This window comes from Mercenaria mercenaria, chromosome 18 (assembly GCF_021730395.1).
Source record: "Mercenaria mercenaria strain notata chromosome 18, MADL_Memer_1, whole genome shotgun sequence".
Classification (NCBI taxonomy): Eukaryota; Metazoa; Mollusca; class Bivalvia; order Venerida; family Veneridae; genus Mercenaria; species Mercenaria mercenaria.
The window spans coordinates 42,192,235-42,218,141 of record NC_069378.1 but is presented as its reverse complement, the minus strand read 5'-3'; the positions used below and the strand labels follow the sequence as shown (position 1 = coordinate 42,218,141).

The 25,907-nt window shown below is 35.0% G+C and overlaps 1 protein-coding gene and 1 long non-coding RNA gene across 4 annotated transcripts; both read right to left on the bottom strand.

The window, feature by feature from the left end:
• Positions 1–557: 557 nt before the first annotated feature.
• On the bottom strand, positions 558–15,253 carry LOC123538639 (uncharacterized). 3 transcript variants are annotated; one of them, XM_053530775.1, is made up of 3 exons: positions 14,910–15,253; positions 1,580–1,633; positions 558–764 (listed from the first exon to the last, which is right to left on the bottom strand). In XM_053530775.1, exons 1-3 carry the CDS (start codon positions 15,081–15,083, stop codon positions 678–680), a joined length of 315 nt encoding a protein of 104 aa, XP_053386750.1. In that variant the 5' UTR covers positions 15,084–15,253; the 3' UTR covers positions 558–677. The 3 variants fall into 3 exon arrangements, with proteins under 3 accessions (XP_053386750.1, XP_053386749.1, XP_045178803.1); XM_053530774.1 differs by lacking the exon at positions 14,910–15,253 and adding an exon at positions 2,713–2,958; XM_045322868.2 differs by lacking the exons at positions 558–764; positions 1,580–1,633 and adding exons at positions 6,987–7,653; positions 13,397–13,450 and having other exon boundaries at positions 14,910–15,192.
• Positions 15,254–16,234: 981 nt separating this feature from the next.
• LOC128550854 (uncharacterized) lies at positions 16,235–20,865 on the bottom strand. Its single transcript, XR_008368519.1, has 3 exons — positions 20,789–20,865; positions 20,123–20,176; positions 16,235–19,133 (listed from the first exon to the last, which is right to left on the bottom strand). It is a non-coding gene; the product is annotated as an uncharacterized LOC128550854 (long non-coding RNA).
• Positions 20,866–25,907: the final 5,042 nt, after the last annotated feature.

Sequence of the window (25,907 nt, the reverse complement as noted above, 5' to 3'; positions counted from 1 at the left end):
TGTACCATTGTACATGCTCAACAAGCGTATCTTTATTCAGATTCAGCTCAAACTTGCGGAAAAAGTAAACGGTTATGAGACACTTTTTTTCCCACCATTATTTTCGTCTGATCACATGCTTTAAAAATATACATGTGTTTTAGGTCAGTCATATGCAAATAATACGGTACAGGTCGCGCAAGGTGTGCATTTTGGGCCATTTTTGCCTCAGAATTTAATGTCCTGAAACCTGTGTTTTACTCGTTTTTTATTATAGAAATAACAGATCTCGGCAGGCTGAAAATAACACATAATGAAGTGCTAAGTATATGCAATACATCCGCTTAACACTTGCTTGGAATTTCTCAAAATTGGATTTTTTTTACGATTTTTTTAGCACTGGTTTCAGCGCAGATTTGTGGAATTTTTAAATTTAATGTCCCTTGCCCCCATAACAGAGACTGACAGTCAAACATTATTTCTTGAAATTAAATAAACACTTTCGAGTAAAACAAAAAATATTTAAGTAAGTGTAATGGTTAAACGGAGCGTACAGTTGAAAATAAAGCAAACAGAAATCGGGACAATCGAATAATTTATGGAATTGACAAAAGTGAATGTATAGAAAATAAAACGATATTATTATGAGCATTTGTAAAATGACACAAAGAAGGTTTTATCAAGTTTGTTCAATATCTTCAATAAACTGGTGGCGAGCATCTATACCACATCACCTTTTGACGGAATACAACAAACTCATGCACCATCGCTGTACACGTGTGAATCTGAAAAAAAGATAGTTATGTTATTATTTATCAAAGCATCAATAAAATTTACTCTAAGCATGCACAAAAAAATCTTATATCCTAGTAAGGCCAGAAACAGATTGTTTGTTTCCGGTAACTTGCTCAAAACAGAGTAGGAAGGTCGGTATTTTTTTTATTTTTTTGGCGGGGGGTGTGGGATGGAGAGGGGGTTGTTTTATCGGAAATTATTGTTGTGTCAGAAGATGAATACAAATAAGGGGGATTTGCCTTTAGAGCATCAGTGAGTTGATTTCTAAAACAACTGACCATGTTTAAAGCATAAAAATTGCAGTTTTGCAACATTTTGTTTAAAACGTTGAAAAAAATCCAAGGCCATAAAAGCTAAATCGGTCGGACCAAATAATTTAGGGAAGGTCGGGATACCGGAGACAAACAATTTTGTTCTAGACCTAATCAGTTTTGTTTCTGTATACATCGTTATACGATATATGATTTTTGTTCTACCAGCTTTTATCAAAAATCCGATCTGTCCGAAAATATTATCTTAAGGAGAAGCTGATTTTCTTTTAGCAACTACTGTTTGAGCTTTCAACTAATAATAAATACGGGGTCATCTTTTATTTCATTAGATTATCTGTATAGTGGCGCTTAAGCAATTTACTTTGCCATCTTTATTATTCTATTTTCATGTAATCTTTTAGACATATCTTATCAAATATAGTCGTAGTATTAACAGCTCATTATTGGCTTACACGCCGAGAATTTCAAAACACTTTCCAGCTATTTTATTTGACGATGTATAAAATGGAACTGTTAAAAAAAGTGTAACGCACCATGCCAAAAGGTCTTCTTCCTTCAAACGTTACTCTGTACAAGCGCGCATGCCTCTGAAAGAGAATACGCAAAAGTGTATGAGTATTACTACAAAACTCTTCATACGTTCTAGTAACCATTTGTTTGTTCAGTTGTTTGTTTTTTTTTTTATTTAGCGTCAGAAATTTTCAACAGTTCTGCAGTTATGTAACAGGTAAGCGAGCAGACTCCTAGCAAACCTGCTTAGCCTATCTCGCAAGACCAGCGCACAGCGGCGTACGCCGAATAGACACGGGTAGTGCCGGGAAGCCTGAAAAATGCCTAACCAGTTGCCAGAGAATGAACAGCGTACGCATCAATTGTGAAACGAAATGACCCAATATGTACAGCATTAATATTTTCATATAAAATTAAAGGAGATCAATTACACTTTGCAGCATTGTTTGACAATCTGGTAATTCCCCAATCCCACGGGCCAAAAAGCAGACTATTTTATTTTATTTCAATATGATATCTAGTTTTACATTTTCACTGCATTAATCTGAACCAAAATGTTATTTTCAAAGCAGCACGCAGCTCCCGAAATCTTTTTATTTCCAATCTTTCTCGGTCACGCAAGCAAGAATGGCAAAGGGGTGTAATAATAATTTTACAGATTACATTTCTAATAATTTCGGCTAAATATATTATTGCAAATAAAAATAATAATAATGAAAAAAAATAAAATAAAAAGTAACGGAAAAAATGTTATGAACATTGAGTAACGGAATAAAAATGTCATGAACATTGAGTAACAGAATAAAAAATGTCAGGAAAATTAATTGAGTAACGGAATTAAGTGTCGTGAACATTGAGCAACGGGATAAACATGTCATGAAAATTGAGTAACGGAGCAAGAATCTCAAACGGACAGATATTTGTAATTTCACAACTCAAAAGTAAGATTTTAAAATTCCTAGTAGGAACAGCTGTAGGATTTTTTAATCATATTATGATATCTCAGCCCTGTGACATATTCCCGAATCTAACAATTCAATAATAGGACAAAAAGTATCTTTGAATTTTACTACATGTACTTTTAAAAGATGCCATGATACGCCCTTTCTATATATCAAAATACATATGTTCTGAACATATAGAACTGAAAACATACCTTTTGGTAGGCATATAGTTCCCGAACTAGCCTGAGACCTATGTATTCGGCAGCGCCTCTCATTATACGCCAGGATGTCCGTGTGCCTATTCTCATCGGAACCCAGTCAGGCTGTGCGGTACAACCTGATATAATGGCGAATAAAACAACAATGCCAACAAACTTTGGGCTCTTCATCTTAGCACAGAGGAAGAGTTGTTTCAAAACAAAGTGTCTGACAATCAGACTAGTAAATAAATTATTTATATACGTTTGGCGCATACCTATCAAAACGAGGCAAATAATAATGACAAGCATAAAATTAACCACTAAACTATTTGTCAATATGTCATATATTGTAAAAATAATAAAATGTCCTTCAAACAAAAAATAAGTAATTCATTGTTCGCAGTTTTGTTTCATCTAAAGCTTTTCACCCCGTTTGTGTAAATATTTTTCATTTCCAACTAAAGCATAGAGTACTAGTAGATATATAACATTTAAAGATGTTTGTAAGTGAAAATAAAGTGTTAGACATTGATAAATAAAATCAGGTAGAATGTTGATTGACATTTTTTTTTATTTCAAAAGCATTGCAAAGGTTTACTCCATTTTGCACAATAAGTTTGGTTATATATAAGCAGTACCTACCTTTAATGGATTATTTGAGAGAAATAAAATATTGGCTAAAATAAGTGAACGGGTTGCTTTCAATTCTGACAAGCATATTAATTATGCAAACGTGCATTTTAAGACATATGTAATCGGTAACAGTTGAAACGTAGACTTTAATGCATTACAACATTGTCTGAAAGTTACTTGGGAAAACAAACAATTTATAAAAAGTACCTTAAAAATGTTCTTTTTATTTGAAACTATACATATTGATAAATCACTTGACAGCGTGACTGGAAATTTAAATAATAAGTATAAAAAATATCACTACATCTAACGAGAGACTATTTCCCTCTAAAACCGTTTCTCAATGTTTCATATATTGTGAACATTACAACAAACACTGTTACAATGCAAAAAACTGTTATAAATTGTTCGTTGTTTGTTTTATTTAAATGATGACGTGTATATTAATTGTCAAAACGTGGTTTTTAACTCGTAATGCACTGATTAACAATTGAACCTTGCGATACATAGCTCTATTACTGTGGTTGGGGTGCTCTGTGCTTCTGAGAAAACACCTTTGGGTTCAAACTGAACTACAGTAACGGGAATAAAGATGCGCAATGAAATCTATCGGTCGTGCATTTAAACATCTCACCATGATGGGTGACTCTGGTCTGCTGAGAAAGTGATAGGCATCCTTTTATCAGGGGCAACATCAGTGTCCTAGGGACTTTACAGCTAACATTATTGGCTATAGACAGCTCCAGTTGAGCTCACTGTTTTGCCATTTTGGCTGTCATTTCGTTGTGGGTAGATTTCTACTTGAGGGTAACTCGGTAGCTAGTGTGGGCTCTGTTTGATTGAGTACGTACATGAGAGGCAATAAAAAGGGCAACATCCCTCACGCCTCCAAGTGCCTGCTTAAGCGGAATTTTATAAAACAGATTTTGAATGGACTCCATTATCCCAAGGACCAGAGAATATAACACATTAATCCATGTACGTGGAGACATTTTACGGCTGCTGCATGTTACAAGATAAGCTGCAAACAATTACCCACAATTGACCTTAAAATGATTACGACATCGTAGTACACACACACCATAAACCACATATTATTGATATTATATATTTTAACGTAAGCCAAAAGAGAATACTAGTACTAAGATGGTAACATGATGTATAAAAAAGAACGTTAAGTTTTATATTTAACGGGTTATTTACATTAAACGGTTATCGACTGTTTCTCCTTTGAAATATATTTAAAGGACATAAACACTCATATATATTATGTAACACTATAGTAGAAAATGTATTAAGAGACCACAAAAAAATGGTCTCTAGTAACACAAGTGGTCTCTAACTAGAATAAAATGTGTTGTTTCATAGTACAAAATGGAACAGAAAATGAAGTCGCTTAATGCAAATGTCTCTTAATAGACTTGGTTTCTCGATCGAGCTTGGCCGTATTTACATAGTTCAAAAAGTGTCTCTCTGCACCATTTATATAATGGAACTTTTTGGAAGCATAGAATACAGCCAAGAAACATAACGTCAGCCTCAGATTCATTGAGTCTGATCATGACATCTAATATAATGTGCACATCTGTCACGCCCACTAGCACAGGCTTAAGCGGAATATTATTATGTTAAAATTGAATGGTCTCCGTGACCCCAAATTTTTGGACATATTTCAATTAAAATAATTGAAACAATTAGGATAAAGGTCGGCTTTCAAACATTTGGAAATTGACTAAGAAAGCTACTGGCAAAAAGCGATGATCTTTTATAAGTATGCTCAACAGAATGGTTTTCCTTCTTTTTCGTATTCTTTTTTCTCCTCGCACGCTCTACACGGCCAGGCAGATTACAAAGACGAAATGTGTGGTTCTCTTCAGATCTTGAAAAATGGCTTTAAAATTGTTTTGAAATAACGGATAATTAAAAACTTGACTGTTTCGGAGAAATTCCAAGGAAACATCACACAGAGCAGACCGTGTCGCCATACAACCACAAAACGCTACAAAATGTTTGGTGACTTTGTCTGTAACTAAACTCTGCGAAATGAAATGCATTGCAAACTTGCAAGAGAGTAAAGACAGCCAATAGGATGAAAACATCAAAAAATGAGGTATGAAAATATCAAAGAATTAGAGATTGTGGAACTATATATCGGTTTGTAACCTGATAGATATTTCTATCTTACCCTGAAACAAAAAAGTGTTTCTCTGTTTCATTAGAAGCTACATGTCTGTAACCATTTGTCATTTTTCATACAATAACACAAATTTATTCTATACCTATTTTATCTATCCAATCGCGAAAGGTCATTTGCAACACGTGACCGTACAATATATTACGGTATTTGGATGCACGTGCGTACAAAAATCCTGTATTTTCTGTATTTGTACGCACGCGCGTACAAAAAAAAATCCTGTATTTTATGTATTTGGACGGTTCAGCAGTCCCATGTTAAACATACGATAAAGCCCGAAACGCGTGAAAATGTTCCGAATGTAAATCGGATGAAGTAGGCGCTCCATGTGCAGAGTTTGGTTATGCGTCTTGAAATCTGGATTTAATTTGAGTTTTTTTGTTTACAACACACAAAAACGATTCAAGGGATAACAATGCTATCTCATTTAGATATTAAAACGTTCGTTAATAATCAAAAACTTAAAAAATACAGTAAAAAGGATCATCAGATGTTGGAATATTTGAAAAGTCGTTTAAAGAAGACGTTCCGGACGAAACCTAGAAATTGGTATCAGCACTGACTGTCTGAATACCTACCTCAGCAGTTTTTATTTAACGGTTAAGAAACAAAATGGAGAAGATTATGAATGGCAACGGACGGGCGGTCAGCATCCAAAACATGTCTGCTCTATAATTCAGTTTTCGTCGGATCTTCACCAAACTTGCTGACAATGTTTGTGGGCATTACATCTCGGCCAGTTTCGTAACCAGCCAAAGTGTACCAGACACTCTTTGATTATAGTCCTTGAATTACTCGAAAAACGGGGAATTTAGCCTTGTCCGCTCTTTTAAGTCGAACAGTTTTCGTCTGATCTTCACCAAACTTGCTGACAATATTTGTGGGCATAATATCTCAGCCAAGTATTATTATCACCCAAATCACCAAATGGCTGTTGTAGGGAGGTTGCACCATATACGTTTTTTAATGATGATACGCAAAAAAAAAGAAACATTCAATGAATTGCGTAAATTACGTATGAAGTGAAATAAATATAGAATAAAAAGGTTATTTAAGGTCTAACATTGTTCTGTATATTACATATTTGCACTCGTACCAAGCTGGGAGAAACTAGAAAAGGCAGGAATACAATATTCAGTGAAACATTTTTAATTTAAACTATTAATATAGTAAGATAAAATAGATATAGAATAAAGAGGTTATTTAACATTGTACTGTACAATACGAGATATATTTGGACTCGTACCCAGCTGAGAAAACCATATTGAACTCGCCTAGCGGCTCGTCCAATATGGTTTTCTCAGCTGGGTACGAGTCCAAATATATCTCCGTATTGTACAGAACAATGTTAAATAACCTACTAGTATTACTCAGTCTAAAATACTGTTGAAATTATTCAAGTTAAAGTCAAATCAAACAAAGTACCAAAATATACAAACAAATTAAAAAGAACAAATCAGAACAGAACAGAACATTTATTTAAAGAATACACTTATAGGTACATTAATCAGTATACGAATGATTTTATAATGAGATTCTCAAGGTCACGTGCGCAATGGAATGATGTATTAAAAACGGTCACATATCGGTGCATTACATATTTTGACAGCTGTCAATAATTACATACTGGTGCTTTAGACAGGCAAAATCATGAGCTGTATTAGTGATAAAATCAACCTATTAGTCATTGAGCAAAACAACTTGTGAAGAAATATTCATTTTATTTACTAGGAACGATAGATGTGTTGATCCATATCAATTAAAAGATCAGTATATCAGCTCAACTGCCCCGTGTTCTTAACGAGACGAGTCAAGCATTATTTCTTAAAATTAAATAGACACTTTCATGTAAAGCAAAACACATTTAAAGAAATGTAATGGTTAAATGGAGCGTATAGTTGAAAAATGGCCAGAACAAATTTGAACAATCGAATAACCTATTGAATGGACAAAGGGTGAATGTATAAGAAATAAAATGATAATGTTACGAGCATTTGTAAATGACACAAAGTCGGTTTTATTACGTTTGTTCAATATCTTGAATAAACTGGTGGCCAGCAATTATTCCACAACACATCTGTTTGGAATATAACATACTCATGCACCCGCGCTGTACACGTGTGTGTCTGCAAAAAGAAGAATATATTTTTGTTATCATTTATCAAAGTAACAATAACATTTACTATTAACTTCACTTCTTGAGACATGCACAATTCTTATATCCTAGTAATCTGTTCTGTATAATCTTTACATCTTCAAAAGATTTCTACAAATGAAAGTTGTCCATAACAAATTAATCTAGAATTTAAGGAGGTAGGTTACCTTGTTACCAGGGTAAATTCAAACAAGTGAATGAAGTATTGCCATGCAATACAAAATCCCCTACTGGAAGGTGACTATAATTATCTCAGTAACAACTAAGAAAAGTTAATCTTCGAAATAAAAAAAAAAAATAAAAAAATATTGTAAGTCTACACAAAAATCCTTACCAGGTAGGGATTGGTCAAAATACACCTCAGAATTGGATGTAACATGCATGTTGTACTACAGAAAAGTGGTCTCGATTTTTCACTACGACTAGTAATGAAAAAGTTATAATATAAGCTATTTATAGTAACAACAAAGGGAAGTAATTCTAAAGAAAGGACTTGCGCATGACACTCCGCCTCATGATGGTGTACAATTGTGCCAATAAACATCAAAATCCCTCCATGCATGAAGAAGAAATGCTCAAGACAAATTCATTTTAATATCTGACATTTGGCCTCTAAGTGTGACCTTGACCTTAGACCTAGGGCCTGGGGTCTGCGCATGACATGTTGTCTCATCCAGGGAAATATATTTCCCAACTGATATTTAAATCCTTTTTTGCATGACAAAGTTATAGACCGGACAGGAAAGAAATCCTATTGACTTTTGATCTCAAACTGTGACCTTCACCTTTGAGCTAGGGGTCCAGATTTTGCGCAAGTCATGTCGTCTCGTCATAAGGAACATTTGTGCCAAGTAATATTAAAATCTCTTCACTGATGGCAAAGTTATGGACCGGACAGGAAAAAAGCCCAGTTGACCTCTTGACCCCTAATTGTGACCTTGACCTTTGAGCCAGGGGTCCACATTTTGCGCATCACACGTTATCTCATCATGGGGAACATTTGTGCCAAGTGATATTAAAATCCCTTCTTAAATGACAGAGTGGACCGGACACGAAACATACCCTTTTCATGCCATGTTAATATTTGACTGCCAAGTGTGACCTTGACCTTTGAGCAAGGGGTCTGAAAGTTGTGCATGACACATCATCTTATTAAGAGGTACATTTGTGCCAAGTAATATTAAAATCCCTTCATGGATGGCAAAGTTATGGACCGGACAGGAAAAAAGCCCTGTTGACCTTTGACCTCCAACTGTGACTTTGACCTTTGAGCAAGGGGTCCGGGTTTTGCGCATGACACGTCGTCTCATCATGGGAAACATTTGTGCCAATTGATATTAAAATCCCTTCATAAATGACAGAGTTATGGACCGGACACGAAATTGCGGGCGGACGGATGGACGTTCTAACGAAACGGTATTTATGTGACACCCCCATTGTTCTCTCTATTGTTCTATCAGTCACATAAAAAGAAAAAAGTCACATAAACAGAACGGAATGAATGACATCAAAGAGAAAGTAGCGTTATGAAGTCACTTAACCATCATTTCGCGGGCACGGACAGACGGACGGACGGACGGAATGACGGAAAAGCGCATTCCTATAGTCCCCGAAACTGGTTTTCAACCAGTAGGGGACTAATTAGTTGAACCGCAGCATTTTTTTTGTATTTTATGTAATATGATGTTTCAACTGCTACAATCTCAACTTCGTTTATCTCTGTCCCTTCGAGTTCAATTTTTATCCAGGTTTGAAGAACATGACCCTCCAAAGGTATTTTATATTGAAAGAAGAAGGAAAACACGGATATTTCACACTATTCAGTGTATTTTAGTTTCACTGATATCCATAGAAGTCTGCATAAATTGATATTTTTACTTGTATGCGTGTTAGCTTTCTATTATAAGCTTAAAATGTTTATGTCGCGGGGCTCGTGTTTCCACGGTAACGCATTTTCTCTAATTTTAAACAACTATGTATAAAAAAACGGGGTTTTCGACGGCTTCAGTGCAATTCTGTTAATGACCAACATGGAATATTTGGGTAATATTATTAGCAAAATACCAAGCACTTTACATGGTACCCTATTTTTCTTAAAGTTTAAAGTAACCATGGCAACAGAGATGTTTAAATTAGTTTATATCTTGCTCTTTTTCGTAATTTCTTATAAAAATATTGTATAAAATTATCTTTCTTGTTAATGTAGCTTTAAAACATATCATTTCTAACGTAAGTTATATTTTCGTGTTATTTGCATTTACTAAAAGTAAGTTCACAGCTTAAAATACATACAGTAGTACCCTTCGTCTGGCATTTTTCATGCTTGGAAAAATCGTTCAGCATGCTGCTATTATTCTCATAGATATTGTTGAAATGAAAATAAAAAGCCGAAGCTGTGTTCCTTAAATAGACCAGTGTCAACGCTTTTGAATTTTACATTTAGATATATAGGTCACGGGCTTCGTTTCCATGGTAACATCAATTCACTTCAAGAAACCACACTTTTCTACTGAAATTTTAACAATTTTAGAGCTTAGTTTTAATACACGGCTACTAAACGTTAGCGCCACCACCAAATTGTGGTGATAAAAAAAAGAGCTATCGACATTTCCGTGGTGCAGCTATCGCCCGTTTCTAATTGTAAACAAGTCAGTAAGATTTATATTTTATCTTATATTTTTATTGATAGAACTTTTTTCGAAAATCGAAGAATGTAGTTCCGTGTAACAACACTTTAACTGCAGGTTGGCTGTAATTTCTTTAAAATATTATGCAAATTGTGGTGCCAGGAGCTTTTCTCCCGAATCTGACAGTGACACATTTTCATATCGGCCAGTATTCGAGCACCATTCCGATGAATAGACACACTGTAGGAACATACCTGCGCATGCAAATGGTGTAGAAAAGAATTACACGTATTCCCACTCACCACAGAATTACGAAAAACACAGTTAAAAGAAAAAACACCATTATTTTGGAAAGTGGTGGCGCTATCATTCTAGTGGTGGCGCTATACAGTAGTGGTGGCGCTGTTGTGGCTAATATATTCAATTTTAATGTATGAAAATCCCACAGCGGAGCTTTATATGGTTGTTGAAATCGAGGACTTGAATTAATTGTAAAATTTCTGTCTGTTACAATGTAAATACGTGGATCTTTCAATTTACGTGAGCGGTCTAGCGATGCCACTTGAGATTATCATTTACCTTTACAATGTGATACATTTTGTGAAAAGATGCTTTGGAAGCATGGACTGAAACCGACACACATGACAGCAGACTCGGTTTGGTCGTGCATGAATTGAAATGAGATATATGTAACATCCCTAACGTCTTCTAACAGTAAAATTAAAAGATAATTATTTTATATTTGAGAGAGAATTTTGGTGAGGACTATTTTTCTAATTCACACGTTAAAACTGATTTATCCTGGACACAAATCTTTGTTTGAAATAAATGTATTGCTACTATTTTTCTTGACTAAATTAAAAGTACACTTACGTTTGTATTTAAGTAGAATATTTAAAGGTTAGAAATAATTCTACATTAACATTTTAAACAAAGGAAAATGTTTACTTTGACTACAAAAGTCCCAATGGTATGTGAGTATTTTTTTCTCTTTTTTTGCTTGTGTGAGCACAATGCCCAACTTTATAGTGCTGCCACACTGGAATATCACGCCGTAGACACGTAACATGATCCCTCCACCCAGTCACATTATACTGACACCGGGCTTACCAGTCCTAGCACTATCCTCTTAACGCTGAGCGCCAAGCGAGGAAGCTACTAGTACCATTTTTTTACGTCTTTGGTATGACGCGGCTGGGGTTCGAACCCACGACTTCCCGCACTCGAAGCGGACGTTCTACCACTAGGCTACCGAGGCTTTATTTTTGACAGAGAATGTTTCATCAGGGTAAATAAACTATGATCGTGTTTTTCTTTCTTTAATAACACAATTCCTTGCAGGAAAATTACCAGTTAGATAATATTGGTGTTTGTTTTGTTCCGGATGGGCCAGCAGTTCGTATTATTGAATGCCGTAACAGCGCCACCACTACTGTATAGCGCCATCACTAGAGTTATAGCGCCACCACTTTTAAAAGTCCTGGTATATTTCTTCTAACCCGAGGTTCTATTATTCAAGGTGTGTGCGTATATAATTATTTATCATTTCTACACCATTTGCATGTGCAGATATGTTCTTACAGTGTGTCTATTCATCAGAATGGTGCTCGAATACTGGCCGATATGAAAATGTGTCACTGTCAGATTCGGGAGAAAAGCTCCTGGCACCACAATTTGCATAATATTTTAATGAAATTACAGCCAACCTGTAGTTAAAGTGTGGTTACACGGAACTGCATTTTCTGATTTTCGAAAAAAGTTCTGTCAATAAAAATATAAGATAAAATATAAATCTTACTGACTTGTTTACAAGTAGAAACGGGCGATAGCTGCACCACGGAAATGTCGATAGCTCTTTTCATTATCACCACAATTTGGTGGTGGCGCTAGCGTTTAGTAGCCGTGTAATATATATGTAACAAACTATCAAGGAAACTGAAAAATAGTATTTCAAATCAAACTGAAAGTTTTTTTATTTGAAAATGGCCGCAACAAGTAACCTTTCACCCAACTATATTCCATATTACATTTGTTACCATCATCCATTTTCTTACATTCCGCATAACATTTCAATATAACTACATAAAAGAAGCAAAATATTGATAATAATTCAGAGCAAAAGACTCGTAAAAAATATTTCAGCAAATAATGGCTGTTTGAAAATAATTGAAATCAAGAAAATGCACAGAATTACGTACTTTCAAAATAAAAGCTATTGATTTGGCGCGGTAACTGACACGTAACGTCATGACGTCAATGACGTCATTTTAAGGCAACATTGTTTTGAAGCGTTTCTGCGGCAATTTATCATTATTTCTGCATTATTAAACCATAAAGCATCAGTTCGGAGACAGGTTCATGAATTGTTTTCAGTAAAATGGATATACAAACACATTTAGTTTGTCGTAAACGTCGTCGTAAATCGTCATTTTAGCTTCCGGTTGGACATGCGCACACACAAATCTTAAGGTAACCTGACTCCTTAAGAGCTTAAAACCTTAAAATTATATTTAAATTCAAATTACAATTTAGTATTAAAAAGTAACTAACCAGCTTTTATCCATAATCAGGTCTGCCCGAAAATATTATCTTAACTTCTTTTTGCAAATCAAATGATATACTACGGGGGTCATCTTTTAGTTCAGTAGATTATACATATGGTGACATTTAAGAAATTTACTTTGCCATGTTTAGTATTCTATTTTCATGTAACAGTTTAGAGATTTTTCTGTCATAACCTTATCAAATATATTATATAGTCGTAGACTTCAAGTCGCTGCTTATTAACCACTACCATGCTAAATTTCTATAATGGACTGGTCCATCTTCCAATTTGGGCAATACCATTTATCATTTGAAGGGGTGTTTACTAAAAATTAACTGACTGAATAGCGAACAGTGCAGACCATGATCAGACTGCACGTGTGTGCAGGCTGATCTTGGTCTGCACTGGTCACAAAGGCAGAATCACTTGCCACCAGCAGGCTAAGGGTTAACAGCTAATTATTGGCTTAGAAGAATTTCAAAACACTTTCCAGCTATTCTATTTGACAATGTATAAAATGGAACTGTAAAGGAGTAACGCACCATGCCAAAAGGTCTTCTTCCTTCAAACGTTACTATGTACATGGGTCCATGCATCTGAAAAAGAATACACAAAATTGTATGAGTATTACTACAGAACTCTTCATACGTCTTGGCAACATTTTTTTCTTCCGTTTATCGTCTGCATTTTTCAACAGTATTTCAGTGTTTCCGGGTTATGTGCTGGTACTGACCTGTTCTCCGCAAGTAGATAAGCGCTCTCCCTTTTGAGCTAAGCGGGCAAACTCCTAGCAAAATAGACCCGGGTGGTGCCGAGAAGCCAGTGGTTGCCTGCGGCTAACCGGCGTACGCCGCATATGTACAGCATTACTACTGTTTTATATAAAATAAGCATTAAAGAAGCTCAATCACACTTAAGCAGCATTTTTTAACTAAACGTCGCATTACATAGTGATAGATCTGTTACAGTATAAAAAAATGAAAGGTCTAGTTTTGTAATTCCCTCATCCCACGAGCCAAAAAAGCAGATATTTCATTTTATTTCAATTTAATATCTAGTTTTTCATTTTCACTTCAACAATCTGAATCAAAATGATATTTTCAAAGCAGCATGTAGCTATCGATATCATTTATTTCCAATATGTCTCGGTCGCGAAAATAATGATTTTACAGATTGCATTTCTAATAACTTCGGCTAAATTTTCAAATATTTGACAAATATAGTACAATAATATTCTAATATTCATGTCATTCCTTCAGCAAAATAATGCGTATGTGTATAAATCCATACTTATGCTAAAATAACTTTGTCTTGGTTGGGCAACCAGGACAGAATTGTTTTTAATTACCTCCTGCGCATCACTCAGTGAAAGCAAGTGTGTATAAAAGGTCTGTTTTTAAACGTTCGAACAATCCGTTACCTGGCTGAAATCTGGTTTACATGCTTCCGATCGAACCTTCATTTCTTTTCATATGAGTTTTAGCACATTGCCGACAAAAATACCATGAACTTTGAGTAACGGAATCAAAATATCATGAAAATTGAGTAACGGAATAAGAATCTAAAAGGTGGCCTCCGTGGCCGAGTGGTTAAGGTCGCTGACTTCAAATCACTTGCCCATCATCGATGTGGGTTCGAGCCTCACTCGGGGCGTTGAATTCTTCATGCGAGGAAGCGATCCAGCTGGTTACGGAAGCTCGGTGGTTCTACCCAAGTGCCCTCTCGTGATGAAATAATGCATGGAGAGGCACCTGGGGTCTTCCTCCACCATCAAAGCTGGCCTATGATTGTGTCGGTGCGACGTTAAACCCAACAAAAGAAATAAAGAATCTAAAACGAAACATGTTCAATTTCAATGCCATGATGAAGTAGTGTAGGAAGTTTTTTTTAATCATATTATGAATACTCAGTCCTACGACATATACCTGAATCTAGCGTTTCAAACGTAAGACAAAAAATATATTTGAATTCTTACCACTTTGAAAAGAAACCATGATACGCCCTTTCTATATATTAAAATATATATGAACTAAACATATATAACTGAAAACATACCTTTTTGTAAGCATACAATTCCCGAACTAGCCTGAGACCTATGTAATCGGCAGCACCGTCCATTATACGACGTGATGTATACGTGTTTATTGTAATCGGAACCCAGCCATGCTGTGCGCAACAACCTGATATAATGGCGAACAAAACAACAATGCTAACAAACTTTGGGATCATCGTCTTAGCACGGAGGAAGAGATGTTCCTTTACAACGTGTCCGCTTTAAAATGAGCCACGCCGAGTCAAACTATAAACATTTATATACGTTGGATATGCACCTATCAAAACGAAGCAAGTAATAACGACAAGCATAAAATTAGCCACTGAACCAACAATATTTCCTTCTAAAATTTATTAGCATTTCACATATTGTAATCAAATGCTTCAACAAGAAAGACACAACAACAAAAACTGCTACAATGCAAAAAGCTGTTATCTATTGTTCGTTGTTTGTTTTATTTAAATGATGACATGCACATATTAATTGCCAAAACGTGCATTGGAACTCGTAATGCACTGATTAAAAATTGTATTTTGCGATGCATGGCTCTATTGCTGTGGTTGGGGTGTTCTGTGCTTTTGAGAAATCTACCCTTACCTTGTAATATTGTTCCCAGGGATTTCCATCAAATATTTGTTCTTTTAACAGCTGGTTTGTTTTGGTCCAAATTGAACTACAATGACGGGCAAAAAGATGTGCAATGAAATCTATCGGACGTGCATTTAAACATCTCACCATGACAGGTTATTTTGATTTGCTGAGGAAGTGATAGGCATCCTTTTGTCTGGGCAACATCAGTGTCCTCGAGACTTTTTGTCTCCCGACAGCTAACAGTATTGGCTATAGACTGCTCCAGTTGAGCTTACTGTTTTGCCATTTTGGCTGTTATTTCGTTGCCGGTAACGCCGCCTTGGGTAGATTTCCGGTGGAGGGTAACTCAGTAACTGGTGTGGGCTTAATTTGATTGAGTATGTACATAGGAGGTAATAAAGAAATAAGGGCAACATCCCTCACGCCTCCAAGTGCTGGCTTAATTCAGCGGAATTTTAAAACAGATATTGAATGGATTCCATTATCCAAAAGGACCAGAGAATGTAACACCACTGAATCCCTGTACGGGCCGCCACATGTTACAAGATAAGCTGCAAACAATTACCACCAACTGACATGCCATAAACCACATATTACTGATGTAAATAATATTGATATTGCCATTCATCTAAAAAAATGTAAATTTCGCTAATTATTATTTCAAACTCGAACTAACGTGTTTCACAACAGGCAGTCGTTGTTTGTTTCTTTTTTTGTTTTTTGTTGTTCTTTTTGTTTGTTTGTTTGTTTGTTTGTTTTTTGTTGTTGTTGGTTGTTGTTTTTTTTGTTTTTTTGGTATTGTTTTTGTTTTGTTTTTGTTTTTGTAAAAAGGTATACGTAAGTATTACATGATTTTCATTGATTTATTAAATTATTAAAATGAAATACATATGTATATCTGATAATTTCACAGGGAAAAATATCAAATTCTAATATGACTAACAACGCTTAAATCATCAAAACGATATTATGTCGACGTCATGTCAACGTGATATTTATGGCCATGTACGCATCGAGAAATAGTGCTTTCAAATTTGATCAAATATAATTTACTTTAGGAATAAGGTCAGTAATTCGGTCGAAAATGTGCTTCCGTGGTGTAGTCGAAAGAAGTCCATAATAAATAGATCCTAACTTTCCCATTTTTTTGCGCAAATTCGTGTAGAACGAGTGCTTTAATCACCATTTTTCACTACAAGAATACATTCTGCATGAAATGAGATGGTTTTCATGTTCATACACCCAACATGGCAAGTTTTGCAGATCGAAACCGGAAGTAGGTGTTTATTGCGCGGACGAGAGCAAATATGTGCCATTTATAGGGTAGCAGACCACAACTGACTGGCATTTCACTAGGAACTACATAACCCCCTATTTTCTTTTCATTTTTTCGTTAATTTGTGATAGAACTTCCATGAAAAATAGGTGTAGGAAAAAGTGATGTTCTCTAAAGATACGTAAAGACGACCTGAAGTTGCCGTTTTTTATATGAAACAAAGAAGGATTTGAATTACTGACCTTTAACCTTTAAGACATGTTTTAAACGGAATGTCCAATGGCATACACACACGAGCGCGCGCGCGGAGTTGCTTATTAGTTGTGCTGAATTTTGCGCCCTTATGGAACTATTCCGCAAGACGTATTACCATTTCCGGTCCTGGCGTGAATAAACAATGAAGCGTGATAACCTACTGTTTGGCGCCATACATGCGCACACAACCAGTTCTATCATATGTGATATAAATTTTACAAAAAAGACATATTAGAATCGAAATATAATAGCAAATCCGTGTTTGAACACTATTTATACACTCGGGCGATTATACGTCGTACGAAATAATTGCTTCGTCCTCGTGAAATTATTACGTCCGACGTAACTGCCCATCGTGTATATATAGTGCTAAAACACGGATTTGCTGTTGTAAATTATTTCTTAAAGGGAATTCCTATAGTTTTTATGCGCATCTTTCTGCGCAGCCGACACTATCTGTGGAAGATTGAAGTGAAGTCAACATTTGTTGAAACATGTGACAGACAATCTTAAATATGAGATATCTTGAATAAAATAACATTTTTAATAAGTTTTATTAGTAATCAAATGTTGATACTGGTTTACGTTGTATTAACATATATCATGCCTGACATGCATCATACAACTTGCCATTTGTGGCTGTGTTTTGACAGCGCATTTTAGTACAAAGACAGTATTGTTCATATAATGTTAGACAATTAACTTTGTATTGATTAGACAGTATCTCCTTTCAGATCATTTAGTATTCAATTATAGAAAGGATTAAGAATTGTTTTAACTATTATTTAACTTCTAGCAGATATAATCAATTTGGTCAGGTTCGCGCCATTTTTCGTCCGAATAGGTGTTGTATTCAAGCGGTCTTAAGATACAATTTAGCCTGGTGACCCATACATTTTTGGCCATTTTTATGTTTACAATACAATTATCTATACACAAGGAAAACATGGGGAAAATCTTAGGAACAGTTTTTGCAAAATTTAAAAGAATATTCTTTACTATGAGTGTTTTTCATTGAAAAAAGTTCACAAAAGTGAATATGAAACAAGTTGGGTTTTTTTTTTAATTTGTACCCATTATTGTAATGATATAGTATTACAAATATGACTATGATATCAAATAAGTATATTAAAAAATCTGTAAAAGGAATAAACCTTATCATGCTGTCTTAATGCATATTTTGGTTGGTATGCTATGTATGGACTGCAGAGACTTATAAATGACAGATTTAAGAAAACGTACAAATACATGATAACTTTCATATCTCTTGACAATTTGTAGATGACAGAGGCTGGTACTTGCTGCAAAACCGTAATTCGCGAATAAAACTGATTATGGCATATGGCAGCCGTTACATAAATGAATTATTGTTGGAAATGGTTCAAGTTCAAGCCATATGCAAACAAACTACCACAAAAACACTAACCAATTCAATATGAAAAGTAAAAATATCCTCCTAAATTAAACACATTTATTCATTTGGAATGATTACCAGTAAACAAAAATTTCAATTTGATGACCTACATGTTTTAATGTAAAATATCTTTGTACAATTTTCGTCCGTTTCGTAAAATTAAGACATGACGAATTTAATCTTATGTCATACTGCGAAAGTTTTAAGGACCTAACAATAATCAAGTAAACAAAAACAATAATGCAAAATGTTTGATACTGACAGGCAGAACTGAATTGCATTTATTTATAAAGACAGAGCTGCAATTTAAATGCTTCAGAATGATGTACAATATCAAGAATTTTGAACGAAAATAACGGAAAATATCACTGAAACAATAGTTCTTAAATTAAATAGACACTATGGGGTTTATTTTCACATCGCAAATTAAATGTTATATGAAGATTCTTTGGATCATATAGTTAAAAGAAAATATACGGAATGGTAGAATATTTGATTTTATTAACTGAAAATGAATTTACTTATAAAAAGTAAAGATATATTTATGAGAATTCAAAATAAAATGATCCAAAGGTCGGTTATTATCGAGCATATTCAATCAATTTAATAAAGTGGTGGTGAGCATCTATACCTCAACACTTTCGGACGGAATACAACAAACACATGCACGTCCGCTGTACACGTGTGAATCTGAAAAAAATAATATCATTTATCAAAATATCACTAAATTTCACCACAACCAAGTCACAATTCAGTACAACAGAACTTTTTTTAAACTGATAAAACCTTGGTTTTCGGGTTTAAAAATATAGCTTACGGGTTTGAAAATACCCACTTTTACCCGTAATTAGATCTGTCATGGAAGAAGTTGTTATTAATTTTGCAAGAAATATTGATACAATTACAGTTTGATCATACAAATAACATGACTGACCTTATCACTTAGGTGACATAAAAATACTTTGTTAATCCTATAATTCCATTTCCATGTTTCAGTTTAGAGACTGCTATACTGTAAGGTGACAGGTGATGGTAGATTTGGATTTGGAAATTTCTCAAAATAGCGTTGATACCAGTTTGAGAAAAATCATAAATAAATACAATTTTGTGATATGTCAAGGAATAAAGCGAATGTATTACAAATACTTAGAACTTCATCGTATGGTATTTTCAGCCTGCCAATTTGGTTCTTTTTACGATAAAAACGAGTAAAATTTTGAGGCGAAAATGGCCAAAATTGCACACCTAGTGAGGCATGTCTCGCATTATCTGCAAATGACTGACCTAAAACGTAGCTCAAAACTTGATGTTAACCACGTTGTTGAGAAAAGTGTCCTCATTGTTTATTTCTTTCGCCAATTTAAGACGAACCTGAATGACTTTCGAGACCTTGGGTGAAGCAACAAACACGACAGTCTCTGTGGGGCTAGGAAAATCGATTCATGCATTTATATATTTTACACTACAACTATTCAGTCGTAGGCATTTCTTGGTTCTTTAAATATCATACGAAACTAGCTGAATAAAATACATCTACCTCTTCTGTTCAGAAAAAATAAACATTTTCAGATGAAGTTGTCAACTTAACGTCGCTTATCAAACACGCCAAGGAATTTTAATACACTTTCCGTCTACATTATTTGCAATGTGTAAAATTAAAACGTAAATGTGTAACGCACCATGCCGATAGGTCTTCTACCGTCAAATGTTACTCTGTACAAACGTCCATGCCTCTGAAACAGAACACGCAAAAAATAAATGTGTAGTATTATAAAAAAAAGTTATAGAACTCTTCATACATAGTAGAAAAAAAAGGATTTAAGGTAGAATTATTACATCATATCAATACCCCTATTTACATATCTCGTTATTTTGAAGCACAGTTTGCACAAATTATCTACAAAAGGATTTGACACAACTGAGCAAAACGACAGCGGACTTTCTGGCTGCCGGTAACAGATAATGAAATATGGAGCTCAGATTTATCAGAACTTTGAATGGGCTTCCTGACCCGAAACAATATGAAATAACAACAACACAGAGGCGAGCGACTATAGACTGCTGTTGCGACGGTTAAATCTATCTGTAAGAAAAAGAACGACGATGAGCATATAATAGTCAACACTTTTACGCCATTTGCTACATAATATATTTTGTTGCGAATTAGCACATTGGTATCCTAATCCGGTACTTGCCTACTTCATCAGACTGATTTCTTAATCGGTGTTTCATTACCAAATGTAAAATCCATTTGAATAGAATTACTACAGTTTCTACATAAAATTTAAAAAATTAAGTATATATTTTGTTCATGTTCGCACCCACTGTTCTTTCATTTCTCTTACCAGATGTTTATAAATTCGAATAGTATAACACAACGTAATAGGTTTCCGATCATGAAGATAGGCTAACGGAAAAAGAATCTATATAATAATTACACAAACAAAAACGCAAGACCTGAGGCGTTTCGTGACAACGAAAAATATAAGATTTATTTTTGTTTTAAATTTAAATAAGACAAGAGTTAATTTTTGATATATCTTTCATGTAAATATTTGAACATGCATAACTGAAAATATACCTTTTCCAAAGCATACAATTCTCGAACAAGCCTGAGACCTATGTAATAGGCAGCGCCGTCCATTATACGACGTGATGTGCGCGTGTTTATCCTCATTGGGACCCAGTCAGGTTCAGAGGTTGTGAGATACAACCAGACATAATGGCGAATACAATAAAAACGCCAATGTATCTTCGAGTTCACCATCTTTAACTTCAACTTCAACAATATACCCTACAACGCCTCTGTGGACATCGACTGGAGAGGGATAGTAGCGCAAAAGAAGAAATGTTTCAATACAGAGTGTCGGCTATAAAATGATTCGCACTGAAACAATATCCGTTAGGAGAATACCCATCAATAATAGCAAAAACGAAAAAACCTAAGCATGTAATTAACCACAAAACAAAAGAGCGAAATAATACGCCAATGTTTCTTCTTGTAAACGCACTGAAAACTTATGTACTACATAACGTAAAAGTGATTTTTGCTGCACTTCAATCACGACAAGCATAATTATTAATTAAGTAAACGCGCACAGTGACTCAAAGACGACTTGCGAGCTCTTTTCTACCTAGACTTCAATCCTGGTATGAAGGTTTTAAATTGAATAACAATGGACAAGTTTTGAACAATTTGCTAATTTCATGACAAGACAAGAAAACACATACGGTAGCAGTTGATCTTTATGTCACACCCAGGTTACAAGTTCAGCTGCAAACAATTACCACCAATTGGTCTAAAAAAATGACCATGACATCAAACTTCTAGACACATGCCATTATATATACAGAATACATACATTTTGCCAAAAGACAAAACAAAATACTGATTAAAAAGCAAAGGAAACCAGAAAAGAGATGTCTTGCATCGTTATATTTTCCTTTACAAAAACATTGTTCATAAATCTACCAGACAGGTTGAAAATACAAACCTGTATTAAGTTTCCAGTGAGGATATAGAGAAAGCCACTTGAGGTTCCTGGTCAAACTTTAAGAACAGAATACGAGAAGTATATCATTCCTGACAGCATGACTTCCTATAGAGCGACAGCAAGGGGAAATGAATCTTTCTAAATAACCATTTCCAGTCAGACTATCCTAGTGGAGATACAAACAACCTTCCAGGCAACGGTCCAAGTCCTCGCAACTTAATAGAAGACATTACAGTTACAATACCAGATGCCATCAAGCTACTCAAAACCTACATCCAAACCAGACAGATTTCCCCCTACATATGTTAGAAGCGGCAGTCTATTAAAAGCAGCAGCCGATGAACTCGCTTTAGTATTGACTATCCCTTTTCGATATTCAGTCAACTCTGGAATAGTCCTTGATGACTTGAAGAAAGCCAACATTGTTCCCTATCTACGATGAAGGCTTCATACACAAAGTCGCAAAATATAGACCATTTTCTCTGACATACAGGATCCTTGCGCACTCCGCTGATTGACACGTGCCTCGCATGTATTTCTTTTTCTCACTGCCTTTATCTCCTTCTGCAAAAGAACTGTCCAGCAAACCCTCTTTTTCCAGCTTCGTCATCCTCGCTCCTTTATAATTTAAGTTCTCGATGTTCGGTGCCTTTAGCGATTTTACGCCCAGAAACCAGAAACCTCTCACCTTGTCTCCTAGGGAACCATCAGTTCTTTATCAATGATCTTTTTTTTTTCTTTTCGAGGCAACTTCACTATGTCTGACCTTTGGACATTATGCACTACAATGACTACATCCAGTAGGACAAGCCCTTTCCTAGGTCTGTTGTCATCTATCACTGTTCAGACACGGCAAGCGTTTTAGTAGATGGGTTGCCAGTGCTTTTCTGGATTCTCCTTCCTATCCAGTAAGACAATTTAATTTGACCTTTTCGTTACTGAAGAACAGTCCTTTCCGTGTTTAACCGGAATTGACATATGGCGGGAATAGCTGTCACCTCTGATGTTACCCAGCAAAGATTCTAGTACAGGCTGGGATGCTACATTATATAACAACAGTATATATCGCTTGATGCATTATAAACGTTTAAAGGGATATTTTTTATCCTCCACCGAAGGAGGAGGGATATAGCAGTGTATAGTTTTGGCATTGTCCGTCCGTCCGTCCGAGCCCACATTGTGTACTTAGTCTTAGGTAACTGTACTTTTTCTTTGATGCCATTCATTTCGTAAGGCTTTTATGTGGCTCTTTTTCTTTTACGTGGCTAAAAGAACAATAAAGAGAACAAATAAACATAAATACCCACATGTAGGAACGTTGTTTTTCCATCCGTCGATCCGTACGGCAGGAGCCATATTTAGGAAGTTGTTTGGAATATTTAAATAAAACTTCATATATATATTCACTATTATAGGGAAATACGACACGTCAAGTTTCAGTCAGATTGCCCAAGTAACACCAGAGTTATGGCCCTTAGTAATTTCTAGTGTTAACCCCATATAAGGTTCTAGCTAGTATAAATATGGCGATTTCTGCTTCATAACTTGTGACATATTTGACCTAGAACTATGAAACTTAAACTGAATTTAGATCACCATAATATGCTAGTGCACATACAATTTCGTTAGGATGTCTAAAGTAACTTCTGAGTTATTGCCCTTTAATATACTTGTACATAACAAACTAACCAATAGATAGAATTTCATTAAACTTCTTTCATTTTTTTCCATGAACATTATCAACATTCAACATGTGAAGTTGCGTACGCACACCCGGTCATCCCCACCGCCCTGGTCACACTCTCTCCCCCTCCTGCTCCCCCATCCCCCACTGCCAAACCCTAATTTTTTTTTTCAATTTTTTCTTTCTTTTTTTTTTTAAAACTTTCATGAATATTTATGCATGCAAAATTGTACCATCCACCTTGCTCCTCCATCCAGTCACCCCCGCCCCAACCCCCAACAATTTTTTTTTTTCTTTTTTTTTCCATCAATATTAAATTTTATTGATTTATTATCAACATGTGAAGTTTTGTACCCTCTCCCAGTCAAACCCCTCTCTCTCCCCCCGCCCATTATTTCCCAAAAAAATGTTTTCATTCCTTTGCCGGATATATTTCTTTGGCACACCTCACCACAAACCCATTCGGCACTTTAATAGCTAAAATATTTCAGCAAAGATGTATATATTGAAAGCTATCCAGAAATTGTGCCAGAAATCTGTCAATCAATAATTTCATCAGATGAAATGCCATGGACTCATCTTTTACTTTGAAACATTTTCAATCCATTTTTCTTTTGATCTGATATAAAATAAGCCATGCAAAGGACTACATGGAGGGTCCACATTTTCTAACAGTTCAATGCATTCAGAAATATCATTTTGGAAGAACTACCCTCATTCTGATGCATTTGCAATAATATCCCTGTGCTGAAATTTCACATATTAAACTTTGGTCCATTGTTTTCAGCAATTATGAAAATTGGTTCGGAATTGTTTTATGACATTTTGTTTTAAAAGGGACACCTTTTTGAGAAAACTTTTAAGTATCCGTTAGTACGGAACAGTACAGGCCAGTATCAGATACTTGTTGTACTACCATGCTAGTTCTGGTATGATATTTGCACCCTTCCAACTCACCACAATGACAAACTAGATGAGTTAATGACAGAAATCGACAAATATACAAAAACTGAAAAGCGTTTTAAATCAATAAGGGGAGAAGTTTCGGGCTTATTTCTGTCAAACTTGATAGGACGATTGCCTGTTGTCAATTGATAACTGGTATTATATGTCAGGAATGTAGGTCAAAGTTCAAGGTCAGAAAAATATAGTTATTGATCAGTAGGCCTGTATGGCTTCAGTGTCTGTGGTCAGTAGATAATCCCTATTGTTATAAGGTCAGTAGATAATCTGTCAGAGGTCAAGTTCCCAGCATGCTGGAGACTGAAAATTACACACTCAGTTTCATTGGACAGGACATCATTAGGGAACATAATTATGTGTTTTACAAACACCTCTTGGGGTACAGTTTCTTAACTTTATGGGAGAAAAAACCCTTAAGTCTCAAACCTTTTACTTTAGAATAAGTTTAAGCATAAAATTTCATAAAGATATAACAATTTTATCTTGTATATCAAGATGAGTGAACTTGCTCTGTGGAGATATCTTGTTATTTCTTCCCTAGTAATTAGCTTAGGGAGTTGTTGTAGCTATTTACAAATAAAAAAAGTTTATGACCGGTCAGTGTGTAGAAGGCCAACATACTAATTGTTTCAATGTCTCCCAGTTTTCTGGTAGTATATCCTTGTTTCTACACACAGCCAACTTTTGTATGTATATACACAAGTTCAAGTTAAGTAAAGCCAAGATTTATTGTCTGAAAAGTAAATAACAACAAACTTAATTATTTATGCTAGTTACAAACAATTGTATTTATATTTCAAAAGGTTGCGTTTGATTTATGAGTACAAAAACAGGCTGGCAAGGTTTACAGTGTAGATTGTGGTAATTTGTTTGTTTGATACCTTCAAATTTAAGTATTGCAGTCCATTAAAGCGGCATGCCTCCAGATCGTTCGACAACAACAAAAAAATTAATTTTTTTTAGATATCTTGAAATAAATGCTATATTTCTTAAGAAGGCTTTAAAACTTAATTACTGACAAACTTTATATTACGGAAACACATGAGAATTTGTTGTTTTTACTACTTTTTATGATGAAAATCGAAAAGCGTTTGTCACGCTTTTACTCCAGGTAAACTGTCTCGATTATAAATATTTATATTTTGAAGTCATTATTCACTACTTCAGCTATAGCGCTATTGGTTACGACAACGGGAAAATGTCTTTATTGCCACGGCGGTCCGGGATTCGATTCCCGACACGGTCATCCTTTTTTCTTGATTTGGAATTTTTAAAATATTTTAGAAACAAAAATTCATATTCTAATGTTCATAATATGACCAA

Coding starts and splice junctions, on each gene's coding strand:
- LOC123538639 (XM_045322868.2), bottom strand. CDS start 15,083: ATGATCCCAAAGTTTGTTAGCATTGTTGTTTTGTTCGCCATTATATCA. Junction 13,451..14,909: donor AATTGTATGCTTACAAAAAG/GTATGTTTTCAG, acceptor ATTCTTTTTCAG/ATGCATGGACCCATGTACAT. Junction 7,654..13,396: donor GAAGAAGACCTTTTGGCATG/GTGCGTTACTCC, acceptor TTCTTTTTGCAG/ACACACACGTGTACAGCGCG.